The sequence below is a fragment of the Elephas maximus genome, chromosome 8, assembly GCF_024166365.1.
Source record: "Elephas maximus indicus isolate mEleMax1 chromosome 8, mEleMax1 primary haplotype, whole genome shotgun sequence".
NCBI lineage: Eukaryota > Metazoa > Chordata > Mammalia > Proboscidea > Elephantidae > Elephas > Elephas maximus.
In genome coordinates this window covers 79,657,272-79,671,968 of record NC_064826.1, presented here as the reverse complement: position 1 = coordinate 79,671,968, position 14,697 = coordinate 79,657,272, and the positions used below count along the sequence as shown (strand labels likewise).

Genomic DNA, 14,697 nt, shown 5'->3' with positions numbered 1-14,697 from the left:
GAGTAGAACTGCCCTATAGGGTTTCCAAGAAGCGCCTGGTGAATCTGAACCGCCGACCTTTTGGTTAGGAGCTGTAGCTCTTAACCACTACACCATCAGGGTTCCCTGAAAGTAAACATTAAGCTTGAACAAATGTATGGAAGATGAGAACAATCTAAGAAATAGAATGACAAGTAATAAGATAAAATGAATAACAGGAAGGTCAAAGTTGACATCAAAAGGAAACACTTTACTGTGAGATTTCAGCTGGTGGAAACTCCCCCAAGACACGTAGTGGTGATCCCATGGTTTGAGTGACAGAAAAATGGAAGGAGCCAAGCACTGGAAAACAGACTAAGGCAACCAGTCCTAATCTGGCAAAACAGTGAACATGAATGCTATCTCATGGCTTCCAGTTCTAATTTCTATGAATCTATGAAATCCATAGCCACTAACGTATATACACTGATACAAACACATGAATCTTAATATCAGTTCTATAGCTAACAATGAGATCCATGTTTTGACTGTAAGCATTAACTTTCATCAATTTCTTTCCTTTTTCCTTTTCTATAAAGATTTTTTCAGCTTGAGGTTGAATGTTTACTCATTAAATACCATTAATAATAAATATTCTTTGTTTTCATAAAAGAGCCATATATATTTATATGCTAAATGCCCTGTGCTCATGCCAGCTCCTTTTTCATTCCCCACATTCCCATTATCCTTCAGAGTGAATGCTCAATCACACATTTGAAAAATAATCTGCTAGCAAGATTTAATTACTGACAGTAGCTCAAGTGCTGGTAAATCATAAGGGGACATCTGCTGAATCTCAGTCATCCCCTTGTGTAATATCAGTCAACTAACAGTAAGAATACAGGATCTGCTTCAACCTATCTAGCATTTATTTATTTTAAGAGTAGGTCCTTCTAGTTTACTCTCTAACCATCCCCCTTACTATTAAAATGTGACACAATGCAGAAGTTTTTGCTTTTATTTTATTTTTTTTTAATTTTCTCCCTCTCTCTACTTTCTTTGACTCCTAGAAAGTATGTTATGCTTACTTTTTTTTTTTTTTTTAACTATTATAGTAGAAAATTCTTTTAAAAAATAAGGAAGTATAATGAAGTCATTATCCTTGATAATCTCCTTCCACTTCTATGGCTGCTGAAGAACAAGCCCCACAAACATTGTGCACATGTTTCTACTGAATGAGAGAGGTGAAAACCAACTCAGTAAGAATGTTTATACCTGAAAAAACAGTCCAGAGAAAGTCTATTTTGAGATTTGTATCATGAAGGAGCACTGGTATAAGAACTTCATTAAAAATTCCAAAACAGCAAAAGCTTTCTACTTTTTAATATATAGGATCTCCTGGAGTAGCTCCATTTTGCCTCACTTTTATCAGATGCCTTAAATTGAGTTCTCCAGTACGGTCAACTAATATTATTTCTTGGTATCAGTATGCATAATTTACTATGCTACTTGTTTATGTTTAAATAGAGATAGTTCTCATTGAATTCCTTTCCATATTTTCTATTTCTTGTGCCCTTTATCTCTTATGTCTCTCACATGATGCTCTCTTGAGTCAAAGGTCAATAGCACAGTGAGTCACAGAATAGGATAATGTGCTTCCATAATCTTAACATGCGGAGATACCGATTTCTCTTCTTAGAGATGCCTGGTCTGGAGGATTTCTACCCAAAGTCACCTATGATATTCAGACCAAAAGGATTTTTGAGACTTCTGAGTATACTGGGACACTCTGCATATTTAAGGGATGGAGTTTATCTGGGGAATTTTCACTGGAGATCCAAATAAAGGTTTCGAACAAATCTGTCTTGAAAGTACAGCCAGAATGCTCCTTAGAAGCAAGGATGGAGAGACTTCGACTCACATACTTTTGGACATGTTATCAGGAGGGACCAGTCCCTGGAAAAGGACATCATGGATTGACACAGTGGCTGCAACAATGGGCTCAAGCATAATGACTCTGAGGATGGCACAGGACCAGGCAGTGTTTCGTTCTGTTGTACACAGGGTCGCTATGAGTCGGAACCGACTGACACCTAACAACTACTAATGCATTACCAATATAGGCCTAGGAATGGATATTTATAGCTCTCCTTTCATGTTCATAAAGGAACACTGTGGTATATGATTGTGTTCACTGGTAAATGAGCATTCTTTGTGACTTACATTCAATTAGTTTCTTCCCTAAGATATGAAAAGAGCTAATGTGCCTATACTGTGCTAAGCACCTTATTTTAGATCAGACCCAGCGTAGACCCAAAATGGTCTATGCTCAGATTGGAAGTTCTTTAAAATGACCATATCATTGAGTCTCACAGCACACCGTGGGTCTTTCCTGAAGAAACAGTCTTTCCAAAATAAAACCCCTTAATGCAACCTGATTATAGAAGGAATGTTCTGAACATGCTCTACAAAGTCATACTGTGACAGGATAAAATGCAGCCTACCCACACCCACCCACACACAGAGCACACACACGGTATAGATTCGTATTTTTTTCTGCCAAGGAACAGGGAAAAAAGGAAACAGTTCTATTCCTTCCCCTCCTGTGTTCAAAGCCTGGATTGAGGCCAGTGTCCTAATCAGTTCTCATTGGCCCTGGAGGAATCAGAACCCTTTGTAAAATATAATAAAGGGCATAAAATCATGATAAAATGCATGAAAAAGTAGTGCCTTTGGTTAAGGAACTAGAAATAATTTAGCAGAACAGATGGATTGCATTGGTTTGGTATTATTGAGGACATGAAAGGGCTCATTTTGTGGCAGTTCCAAACTATGAGAAAATGTCCAACTTAAATTTGACAAGTAAAAGTACCTGCCTCCTCTGGGGGAGACTCCATTTTCTTTAATCATTTTCAAAGTGGTGACATATTAGGCAAGAATTTCCACTGAAATATCTCATTTTCTGAAATATTTCATCCATTGTCACTAAATAGGGGGACATGGTTTTTTTTTTTTTTTTTTCCCCTCTCCAAGAATCTACAGGGCTACAGATTTATAGAGTTAAAAAAAAAAATCATAAATGAATTGATTAGTTTCAAAGTTGCCCTCTGCCATGGATCCCATACTTAATACTCAAGGAGTCATTTCATAGCCTGTTGATTATTCTTTACCCATTTCTCTCTTAAAAACAAACACAAAAACCTGGTCTTATTGCTCATGCCCCAGCACACCTACTGGAGATTTCAAATACTGCAGCCAAATGCTTTTTTTTATGTTATATAAAGTATGGTTTTCAAGGGCCCCCCACCATCTTCTCTCTTTCCATATCACCCTCATCATCCAAAAACACGGTCTGCTTAGGATTTTACTAATAAAGAAAGGAAAGTAAAAGAAGAAAGGAGATAATCAAGCAGGCAGGCAGCCTAGCAGGCTTTGGTCCTTCCTACTGGCTACATGGAAACCCTGGTGGCGCAGTGGTTAAGTGCTATGGCTGCTAACCAAAGGGTCAGCAGTTCAAATCCGTCAGGCATTCCTTGGAAACTCTATGAGGCAGTTCTACTCTGTCCTATAGGGTTGCTATGAGTGGAATCGACACAACAGCACTGGGTTTGGTTTTTGGTTTTTGGTTTGATACCAGCTACATGGAGAGAAAAGACCTGAATTCTAGGTCTGCCTCTTATTGTCCTTAATGTGCCTATTATGATGTATCTCTCTGCGCCTTTGTTTCTTCACCTAAAAAAGTAAAGAGATTTCCCTAGATTACTTCAAAGCTCCCATTTAGTCCTAAAATGATATGATTCTATGTGAAATAACATTATACATAATCAAAACTCAATAATTACACTTTACTTTCATGTGTGAATTTGCCTTAGGCAATCAAATATAAAATTGCAGTGATAATATAGTTGAGGCAAGAAGGAGATCTGCCTGTGAGAGTTTTGGAAAGGACTCCAATTGTTTCTTGAAGTCCATTTCTTCTAAGTTCAATCATAACTGAAAAGTATGGGCATTTTTCAGAGTTCATACTCTTAGCCTGTAGCAACTTCAAAATAATGAACACTTTTTAAAAAAAAGTAGATGTCATTTCTGAATGAATGCCACCTTTGTTTCCAAGATAACTGTTTACTGCTCTTACTCCCCCACCTCCAAGTATTTGTTTCCTTTCATATATTTGTCTCTACCTCGTTAAGCTTATATTAAGAAGTTGAGTTTATGTTGCAGTGGCTCTTAATACTGACTGCACCTTAATATCACCTGGGGACGTCTAAAAAATATTGATGCCTAGGTCCTACTGCCAGAGCTTCCAATGAACTTTAGCTGTGGACAGTCTGGATATCTAGATGCTTTAGAGCTTCCCAGCAGATTCTAGTGGGCAGCCAAGGTAAAGAACCACATGTTAGAGGGACCTGTCCATTCTTCCTGATTGGAAGTGAATTCAAGATACTAACACTGTACCAACCAACATTTGGAACTATGGGGTAGTTAAAATAAACAGTTGGTAGGGGAGAGGTTGGGGAATAAAAGCAAACTACTTTATCGTCAAAATGACAAGTATCTTCCACTTGTATGTAATACTGCTTGATTCAGTCAATACAATTTATTTAAAAATATTTCATGACATGGAGTAATTTGAAAAGCATTTCAGAAAAACAGCATATCCCATTCCATATTAAAGGTCTGAGGTGATAAGAAGTATATGTATTATACATATCTTTTTTACTCCAAATTAACTTATTTACTTCAAATTATTATGCTCATCAAAAAAAAATTTTTTTAAAAGAAAAATTTTAGTTTAACTACTCCATTTTCATAATTTTTATGTGACTTAGTCTCTATAATTATTGTTTTAAAAATTATAAATAAACTTTTTAGTGGCTTAATTTGAAACAATGCTTTTCTGAAGTAATCATACATGAAACACATTTTCTCTCAAGAGTATTTTGGGGTACTCAGGCACTATAATTTTTAGGTGGATGGAAAGTACATAACTGTTCATTTTTATTAGAAAACTTTAATGCTTCTGTTTTCTTCTTTCCTGTACCACCTTCAGATCTACTCAGAAGGGCAACCTCTCATCATTTCTTGTATTGGTTATTTCCCACATAAATTCTTCCTTTTTAGCAACAATTAAAAACAAAGCCAAAAAAAAAACTATAAATCATCTTCATTCTGATCATAGGCTGCACAATTATTTTCGATGCATTTATCTTCCTGGGTCCACTCTACTGTGATATTCAAATATCTCTCAGAGCAATGATATACTGTTCTTTGATTTGCTCATCACATCTAGATTGTTTATACTGCTTCCCCAACACTGCCATACCCTTCAGAGATAATTCATAGGACTCCCCGTTTTGAGTTTCTTACTGGTTTGTGGTTAGAATCTAAAACACATACAAACTTTTTTTTTATTTTGCAAGCTAAACAAAACAGTAAGCTGTTATGTGCTGCCACCTAGTTAGATTACTCTATAAAACAAATGTTTAATTGAATTTCCATTAACTTGCTGTAGCCAATGCTTTGCAGCTTTGGTGTCAGAACACCTCAACATTATGTAAGTGTTTCTCTGCAGAGCAATGTGTGTCTTTATTTAGATTTGCAAAAGGTTTTACAAAAGCACATGAATATGAAGAAAAATGTGCTGAAGACGCTCCCTCTGAGGTCCTTGGCATCTAAAGATGTGACACTAGAACCGACCTTCAATTTTCTCATTGGGACTGCTGAGAAGTCCTAGAATGGGCAACAGTAGCTGGGTTTTATGTCCGAGAATTGTTTTGTAATTACGTGGTGTTGGCACTTACGTAAAAAGAGTTAAACATTTCAGCAGTTTATGTTGCTTAAGGTTCCTACTTATGAATTAAGTGAAACAAGGTTATCCAATATTAGTCACAAAGAGGCAATGCAAATTCCACATAATGTGTAATCCAACAAAAGCATTATAAAACATTATTATTCTCAAAACAAATGTGAGAGCAAGCAAATGTCTGTGGGTGGTTTGGTGGGGCTGCAAGTCATGAGCACTTCTGGAAAAACAACTGCAAAGGCATTTTTAACAGATGATGGGTCAATCTCTGCAATTTTTTTTAAAGCCAAAAAGAGCACATTCTTTTCCTCAGGAGTGCACACACTTTAGAAACCTGGCTACCTAATCAAAGAGCTCATTCCTAGAGAGGACTCTGAATGACCCTTCCAGATTAATTTCTCACAGTGACAATAAGGCTGCTGGTTTTGCTTTATCCTCCCAACAGAATCACTAAACTACGTATGAATGATTCAGTAGGGGAAAAATTAAATGATATTGGCCTGAAGGACTACTAACAGCCTCAATTAAAAAAAAAAAAGTGCCACATCATGTCAAAAGAAGTTGAGCCATGTAACCACTGTAAATCTAATGTAATGAGGACTGATGTTTTCGCTGACTGCCAATCAGGACCATTAAGCAGGGCCAGTTTACACTATAGCTTACTACCTAAGAGCAGTGTGCTTACTAAAATATCTTAAACATCTTGTCTACTCTTAACCAAAGAGAACTTTATGTTCCAAATCAACTCCTTAGCCATTCTAATTTCATACGCTGTTAGTGCTGGAAGAGAGCCTAGCAAATATACAAACTAGCCAAAAGGTTGGTGGCTTGAACCCACCCAGAGGTGCTTTGTAAGAACCCTGGTGATCTGCTTCCAAAGGTCACAGGCTTGAAAACTTTATGGAGCAGTTCTACCCTGCACACACGGGGCCGCCATGAGTCGGCACTGACTCAACGGCAACTAACAACAACAGTGGACTGGAGGCAGCCTCACACATTCTCATCAGACCCATAGTGCTTCTGCTGTTTCACCCTGTGTCTGTATCCCATTGATCAGTGCTGCAGAAATTGAATTGCATGGTCTCAAATAATATAGGACTAAAAGCGATGCGATGGAGATGGATGAGGAATTGAAAAAGAAGACTGACTGGAAATACATGATAATAGACTTTTAAAATGAAAGATCTGTGTGAACCATAATACATTCCATGTACTCCTGAACTTTGCTGCGTTCACAAACAGTCCCCCTTAAAGTGACAGATTTTAGGAATCCCACTATCTAGCAATGTCTTCGAAGGCTGTGATCAGCCATTCTCAATTTGACTGGTTGGACCAGGCCAGTTGCTCCAGGACATTAACAAGCACTGAATGTGGAAAAATATAAGAAGCAACGTCTTGGCTAGCAAAAATACAGAAAGGATGACAAGCAGGAAAATATCTACAGCAGATACAACGCTGGGACAAAAATATTCACGTGAATAAATGCATTTTGTCCATTAAGAGCACTCTACCAGAAATAAATCTCCTTGTTGGTCTACTTTATGTACTTCATAGAGAATTGTGTGGAAAACAGAGGGGTTTGGCCTCCAAACTGCATTATCGAAAACATGATAACTTTAAAGATAACTCTAAAATTAACCAAGGAATATGAAAGTGTTCTGCCATGCCACTGGCAAAAGATGAATAATAAGCTTTCACTCATGAAAGAATTAGAGAGAGAACTCTATCTCAAATTCCTTCACTTTGGGGTTTTCTAGGTAAAAGACACATTTAATTGAAAGCAGAACATTAAATATGAAATACATTAGATAATTCTATTACAAATATATAGTAAAGCTTGTGAGATGCAATCTGTACAGAGTGCCTTATAAAACATTATCAACGTTCTGATTTAAAGAAAAACAATTAATTGAGTTCCCCTATGAGATGAAATACATTATTCACTTTTTAAAGAGAAAACTCATAAAGAAAATAATTTATCCTTAGAAAGGAATACACCGAATGAATGACTCTGCATCTTCAAAAGTAAGTTATTTGAACACTTTTCAGAGAAGCAGGATCAAACTGATATAACTCATGCAAAAGCACTTGGCCCTTAGTAGCATTCTGTCTGCTTTGGCATTTCTGTTTCAACTAAAAAAAATCTTTACCAGTGCATTTTAAACAAAATTGGCTTCGACCAGGAATTTTCCTGACTACAGCTTGAGTCGCTAAAAATTAATGTCCTATAGATGGTTTTCAAAGATTTTTTGTGAATCAATAGCAACTATAGAACCCCTTATATAATCAGCTCTTTTGAAAGCCTGACCTTAGACTTTGTGTATGCAAACTGTATAGATGCAAAAGCTTGCTCTTAGCTTTCATTGAAGTATACTGGCTTGAATATGATCTTGATGCATCAGTTTCCTCATGAGGTAACCAGAGTCAAAATATTATTGATTTAATTTCGTTCCTGAACAGGTGAGAACTATGCTGGACTCCCTTTATTGATCTGCAAAGAGGAACAATACAGGAACCAAATAGCAACGTGTTAAATTGTCAGTGTGTGTGGTCAGGGACAGAATCTGTCTTGTGAAATTCCTTAATTCGAGTGTCTGGAATGTGTCTGGCACATAATACAGAACGATTAAAAAAAAAATGTACTTAATCAATAAATGTTAAATTAATGTGAGAAAATAATGGGGGATTTTTTTCTTTTAAAAAGGTTATAGATCAAATACAGAATGTTACTTAATCTTAGGCAAAAATGAGCATTAAAAGCCACTAAATCAAACAGCTCCTGATGGTTACGTATTTTGAAAACGTGATGATAGAAGTCTTCCTGAACTGATATCATGTTTGCCTTTAACCTATGAAAGCCTAATGAAATAGATTTTTCTTAATGAAAAATGCGACTTATCAAGATTCTACCGAAATGAAAGAAACACCTAAAGTATTGAAACTTCTACCAAAAAAATATAAAAATATCAATTGCACCCTTAAAAAGAAGTGACTTTTGTTGGTGTGACAATGGTTGATCTTTTAAATCTATGCATTTCTGTAAGGCAAAATTGGCATATATCTGAGATCAAAGTGTTGCTTAAAACAAACAAAAAAAAGATGACAATTACATTGGGTTAGTTAAAGTTTTTCCAGAAGATTAGCACAATAAATGATACACATTTGGAAACAAAAATGCTATCATGTGTACAAAACACATGCTGGAATCATAACAGGCATACATCAGCCAACTGCTCATTCCATCAACTGTGAACACCTACTGTGTGCCTAGCCCAGAGTCAGGTGCTAAGTTCTGTGCTACTTGTTTCTATGACAGTTCATTAATCATGATGTTTGTACTACGTGGTTAACATTTCTGTACTACGACCCAAATGAATCTTGGCCTCTATACATGATTTATTTAAGTAAGAAGAAGAGTGTGGCCAATTCAGGATTACCTCACATTTATTTAGCAACCCAGTTTCTTGCAGCCGTGACCAGATGCTCTGAATTCGTCCAGCGTGCTCAGGGTGGGTGGTGGAATTGCCACAAATGCACTGGTGTTTCAGCATCAGAGGGTCATAGGCAATTCCTTCAAGACAAAGAAAACACAACACAAGATTGAGTAATGATTTAAGGGACAAATTAGAAAACATGATTACTCAAAAAAAGTTAATCTTTTAAAAATGAATTTTATGCACAGAGAAATAATATCTATCAACAAGTTCTCTGGAGCCATAAGAGCTATTTAGTTCTATGTATCTGAATATGTATTAAAAAAAAAATGGTGAAAACAGTGCTCAGAACTCAGCTTAGTAAGTCTGTAAAGTGATGAGGATGGTGACACTTTAAGAAACTTCAGATAAAAAAAAATAATAACTGTCATCTTACCAGTATTTTAAATTATTACAAAGTATTTTTAGACAGGTAATTCAGCAGAGGTTTTAATTTTATCTTTAAAGTCACAAGATGAACTGGCTCTTCAAAACCTGAATTTACTTCATGAGTAACTCTAGTTTCACTTTAGATGAGGTTTACATCCTTGTTATAAACTGGAGGTTTTCCAAATGCCTGTCTATTCTGTCATCAAAGCTGTGTGAAAAGAATTTCTTCTTTACTTATTTGTGCTTTTCTCATAATACATGCCATTATGCAAGTAATATTGATGTATATCTTATATATTATGGGATTTTTGAAATACTTATTTTAAAAAGCCCAGGAATAATTTGGTATACTGTTACTAAAAAAAAAAAAAAAAAAATTACATAGATAATTAATGAATAAAATTTGTTTTTAAATTATCCTGAATTAGTACATTTTATGTTTCACTTAGACTCTGCAAGGGGAATGAGTCTATAAAAATTTGATGAAACGAAACATCAGGAGTTTATAAAATAAAACATTTTAAGCAAAAATTCAGTTGACAATTGTACCTCTGGTAAATTTTAAAGATTTACACCCTCAAATCTACCCCTTGAAGAGAAAAACATGCCTGACATAAGAAATTATTTAATTAATTAAATCTCTTTCAATAAATTACCGTAGAATTCCATGGGGGGAGGGGGAGAATCTATGATAAGGAATAAAGAAAAATAAATATCCATTCAGCAACAGATATGTACCAGCAATTTGTGTTGTATAGTGAGTTTAGTTTAAACCATTTTATTCTCCCTTTACTTCCATTATAGTTTAAAAAATCATGCAGAGGAATCACCTATGCACTTTGAAATCATGTGGTAAAATTTTGTCTAACAAAATATATATTATTGGTCCAAACAGAATCCATTCTTAAAACTCAAATGGCTTCAAAATTCATCCCTATGCCCATGACACTCACATTTTCATTCTTAGCCTTGACCTCTCTTCTGAGCTGCACATTTGCACACTTATCTATTTACTTACCCACTCAAAATCTCTACTGGGGTGTTGTTATGGATTGAATTGTGTCCCCCAAAAATATGTGTTGTAAATTTTTTTTTTTCAGTGTCATTGTGAAATTTTTTTTTTAATTAATTTTTATTAAGCTTTAAGTGAACATTTACAATTCCAATCAGTCTGTCACATGTAGGTTTACATACATCTTACTCTCTTCTCCCACTTGCTCTCCCCCTATTGAGTCAGCCCTTTCAGTCTCTCGTTTCGTGCCAATTTTGCCATCTTCCCTCTCTCTCTATCTTCCCATCCCCCCTCCAGTTAAGAGTTGCCAACACACTCTCCAGTGTCCACCTAATTTAATTGGCTCACTCTTCATCAGCATCTCTCTCCCCCCCACTGACCAGTCCTTTTCATGCCTGATGAGTTGTCTTCAGGGATGGTTCCTGTCCTGTGCCATCAGAAGTTCTGGGGAGCATTGTCTCTGGGATTCCTCTAGTCGCATTCATATCATTAGGTATGGTCTTTTTATGAGAATTTGGGGTCTGTATCCCATTGGCCCCCTGCTCCTTCCGGAGTTGTCTGTTGTGCTCCCTAGCAGTGCAGACATCGATTGTGGCCGGGCACCAACTAGTTCTTCTGGTCTCAGGATAATGTAGGTCTCTGGTTCATGTGCCCCTTTCTGTCTCTTGGGTTTGTGTTGTAAATCTTAACCTCTATCCTGTGTTTATAATTTCATTTGGGAACAGACTGTCTTTGCTATATTAATGAGGAAGGATTAAAAAAAAAAAAAATGAGGAAGGATTAGTGTACGGTATATCTTGAATCAATCTTTTTTGAGATATAAAAGAGATTAAATGCAAGCTAGCAAGTAGAGATAGGGTAAGATAGATGCCAAGACATATGGAGATCTCCAAGGAACCAGAAAGCAGAAGTGAAAGAGACAAGGACCTTCCTCCAGGGCCTACAGAGAGAAAGCCTTCCCCTAGAGCCAGGGCTCTGAATTCAGACTTTCAGCTTCCTAAACTGTGAGAAAATAAAATTGTTTGTTAAAGCCATCCACTTGCAGTACTTCTGTTATAGCAGGAGCACGGGAAGCAGGACCTTCTAAGTTTCAAAGGGTGGGGCTATGGTCTACTGGATCTAAAAGGGTGGGGCCACAGCCTCTAGGTATCAAAGAGTTGGGTCTTTGCCAACTTGGTTCTGGAGTGTGAGGTTGCTGTTAAATTCTGCTGGGGGATGGGGATGCCACCCCAAGCTGAGAGGGCAGGACTGCCAAGCCTAAAGGGCAGAAGAACAGGGCCTGCTGCGGCTTAAAGGGTGGTGGTGCCACTCAGATGGAATAGGAGAATGGGACTGCCTAATGCCAAGGGAGCAGAGTTGCCATTCCAGATGGCTTCAAAGGTGAGGAGATACCATACAGAATTCAAAGGGTGTGGCCAACACCCGGAGTCTGGAGGTCAGGGCCATTGACCAGATGGTCTTATAGAAGATTATTTTCAAGGATTGAGAGCTAATGTAGTTTGTTCTGCAGGGTTTTGAACTTGCTTAGTGCCTGTTACCCTTTCTTTCCCTCCAATTTCTCCCATTTGTAATGGAAATGTCTACCTCATGCTTGTTTCACCATTATACTTTGGAAGCAAATAATTTGTATTCTAGATTTCACAGGTTCGCAGATGAAGAGGAATTTTGCCACAGGATAGACTATGCCTCACTTCACACCCATTTTTTTTTTTTTTATTTAGATGATTCAGAAGATATTTTGGACTTGGAATTGATGTAAGACTTTTGGGATGATGTGATGGCTGAATGTGTTTTGCATGTGGCAAACATGAATTTTGGGGGGGCCAAAGGGTGGAATGTTATAGATTCAATTGTGTCCCCCCAAAAATATGTGTTGTAAATCCTAGCCTCTATGCCCATGATTATGATCTCATTTGGGAATGGGTTGTCTTTGATATGTTAAAGAGGAAGGATTAGTGTAGGGTGTATTTTGAGTCAATGAGACATAAAAGAGATTAAATGCAAGCTAACAAGAAGAGATGGGGTAAGATAGATACCCAGACACATGGAGATTTCCAAGGAACTGGGAAGCAGAAGCTAAGGAGACAAGAACCTTCCTCCAGAGCCTACAGAGAGAGAAAGCCTTTCCTAGAGCTGATGCTGAATTCAGACTTCTAGCTTCCTACACTGTGAGAAAATAAACTTGTTTGCTCTAGCCATCCATTGTGCTATTTCTGTTATTGCACACTAGATAACTAAGACAGATGTCTCATGGTTTTTATAAACTGAAAAAGCCTTTAATTTGAATTTACAGCCCGAAACTGCCCAAAATGTTTACCATTTCAGAAAAGAGCGTCATGATCAACCATTGCTCATGCCAGAAAACTTAGTTCCTTCAGACATGCCCTCTCCAATGAACCAAAGAGTACTACCTATCTTTCCACCAAAGTAGTTCTTGAATTACCCACTTCTCTCCATCTCCAAAACCAGAAACAATCAAAGGTAATACTGTCTTGGTTCTAGATTCCTGAGATATCTTCCTAACTGGTCATCTGACTTTAACTCTAATCCTTTTGCCATACAATAGCAACAATTTTGCTTAAAAATCCAACTGTCACTTCACCAACAACATTGAAATTCTTGAAGCACAGGCTCCTCCTTATCTCTACAATGTCATCTTGCAACCTTCCCTCTCTTGATCTCTATTTCTCCCACAAAGGCCTTCCTTCCATTCCTGAAAAGGGACACCATCTTTCTGGTCTTGGGATATTCATTCATGTTGCTCCATATAAGCCAGAAATTCTTCCTTTCTGCCGCCCAGAACTCCATCCCTCCTCTGAATAATTCCTACACATTCTTTAAGGCTCGGTTTTCATGTTACTTTCTCAACAAAGCATATCCTAAGATCTCTAAATCAGCTCTCCTACTATTTGCTTATATTACCCTTTAGATAACCTTCAGAGCATTTATCTCAATTATATAATTCTCATATAATTTTGTTAAATATCAGTTTTCCTCAATAGACTGTATTCTTGTTGTTGTGTGTTAATGGGTTGATTCTCACTGACAGCAAACCTATAGGCAGGGAAGAACTGTCCCACAGGGTTTCCTAGGCTGTAATCTTTACGGGAGCTAATCGCCAGGTCTTTTCTTCTGCTGAGCCACTCATGGGTTCCATCCATCAACCTTTCAGTTTGCAGCTGAGCACTTAACCACTGCAATGGTAAAATCCATGAAAGCACAGGCTACACTTGTGTTGTTTAACTCTGATCTCCCAATGCCTGGAAATGTGCCTGGCATACCTTAAAAATATTGTTTATTAAATGAATGAAAAACAAACAAATGAACGAATTCTAGAACTAGGTCCAATATTTCCATTATAAAGCCTTCTTAATCAGCCTAATGAGGGAAAATTCCTTGGCCATCTGATTTTTGAGGTCTTACTTTCTTAACTGAATGCAGGCTATCAAACAATATCATTAATATTACACACAAGTAAAATTTTGCTGATGATCATTCAAAAGTGCTTGCAGCAGTACATTGACAGGGAACTGCCAGAAATTCAAGACGGATTCAGAAGAGGACATGGAACAAGGGATAACACTGGTGAGGTTAGATGGATCTTGGCTGCAAGCAGAGAATACCAGAAAGATGTTTACCTGTGTTTTACTGACTATGCTAAAGCATTCGACTGTGTGGATTATAACAAATTATGGATAACATTGCGAAGAATGGGAATTCCAGAACACTTCATTGTGCTTATGAGGGACGTGTACATAGATCAACAGGCAGTCTTTTGAACAGAACGAGGGGATACTGAGTGGTTTAAAGTCAGGAAAGGTATGCATTAGGCTTGTATCCTTTCACCATACTTATTCAATCAGTATGCTGAGCAAATAACCTGAGAAGCTGGGCTACATGAAGAAGAATGGAGCATTATGATTGGAGGAAGACTCATTAATAACCTGTGTTATGCAGATGACACAACCTAGCTTGCTGAAAGTGAACAGGACTTGAAGAACTTACTGATGAAGATCAAAGTCTACAGCCTTCAGTATGGATTACACTTCAACATAAAGAAA

General features: G+C 37.2%; 1 protein-coding gene across 1 annotated transcript in view; it reads right to left on the bottom strand.

Annotated features, from left to right (window-relative positions):
* HDAC9 (histone deacetylase 9) overlaps positions 1-14,697 on the bottom strand; it is a 1,063,574-nt gene that overhangs the window by 284,920 nt on the left and 763,957 nt on the right. The window contains exon 15 of the mRNA XM_049893259.1: positions 9,199-9,332. Within this exon, the coding sequence (XP_049749216.1) occupies positions 9,199-9,332 (134 nt within the window). The remainder of the gene's footprint in view (positions 1-9,198; positions 9,333-14,697) is intronic.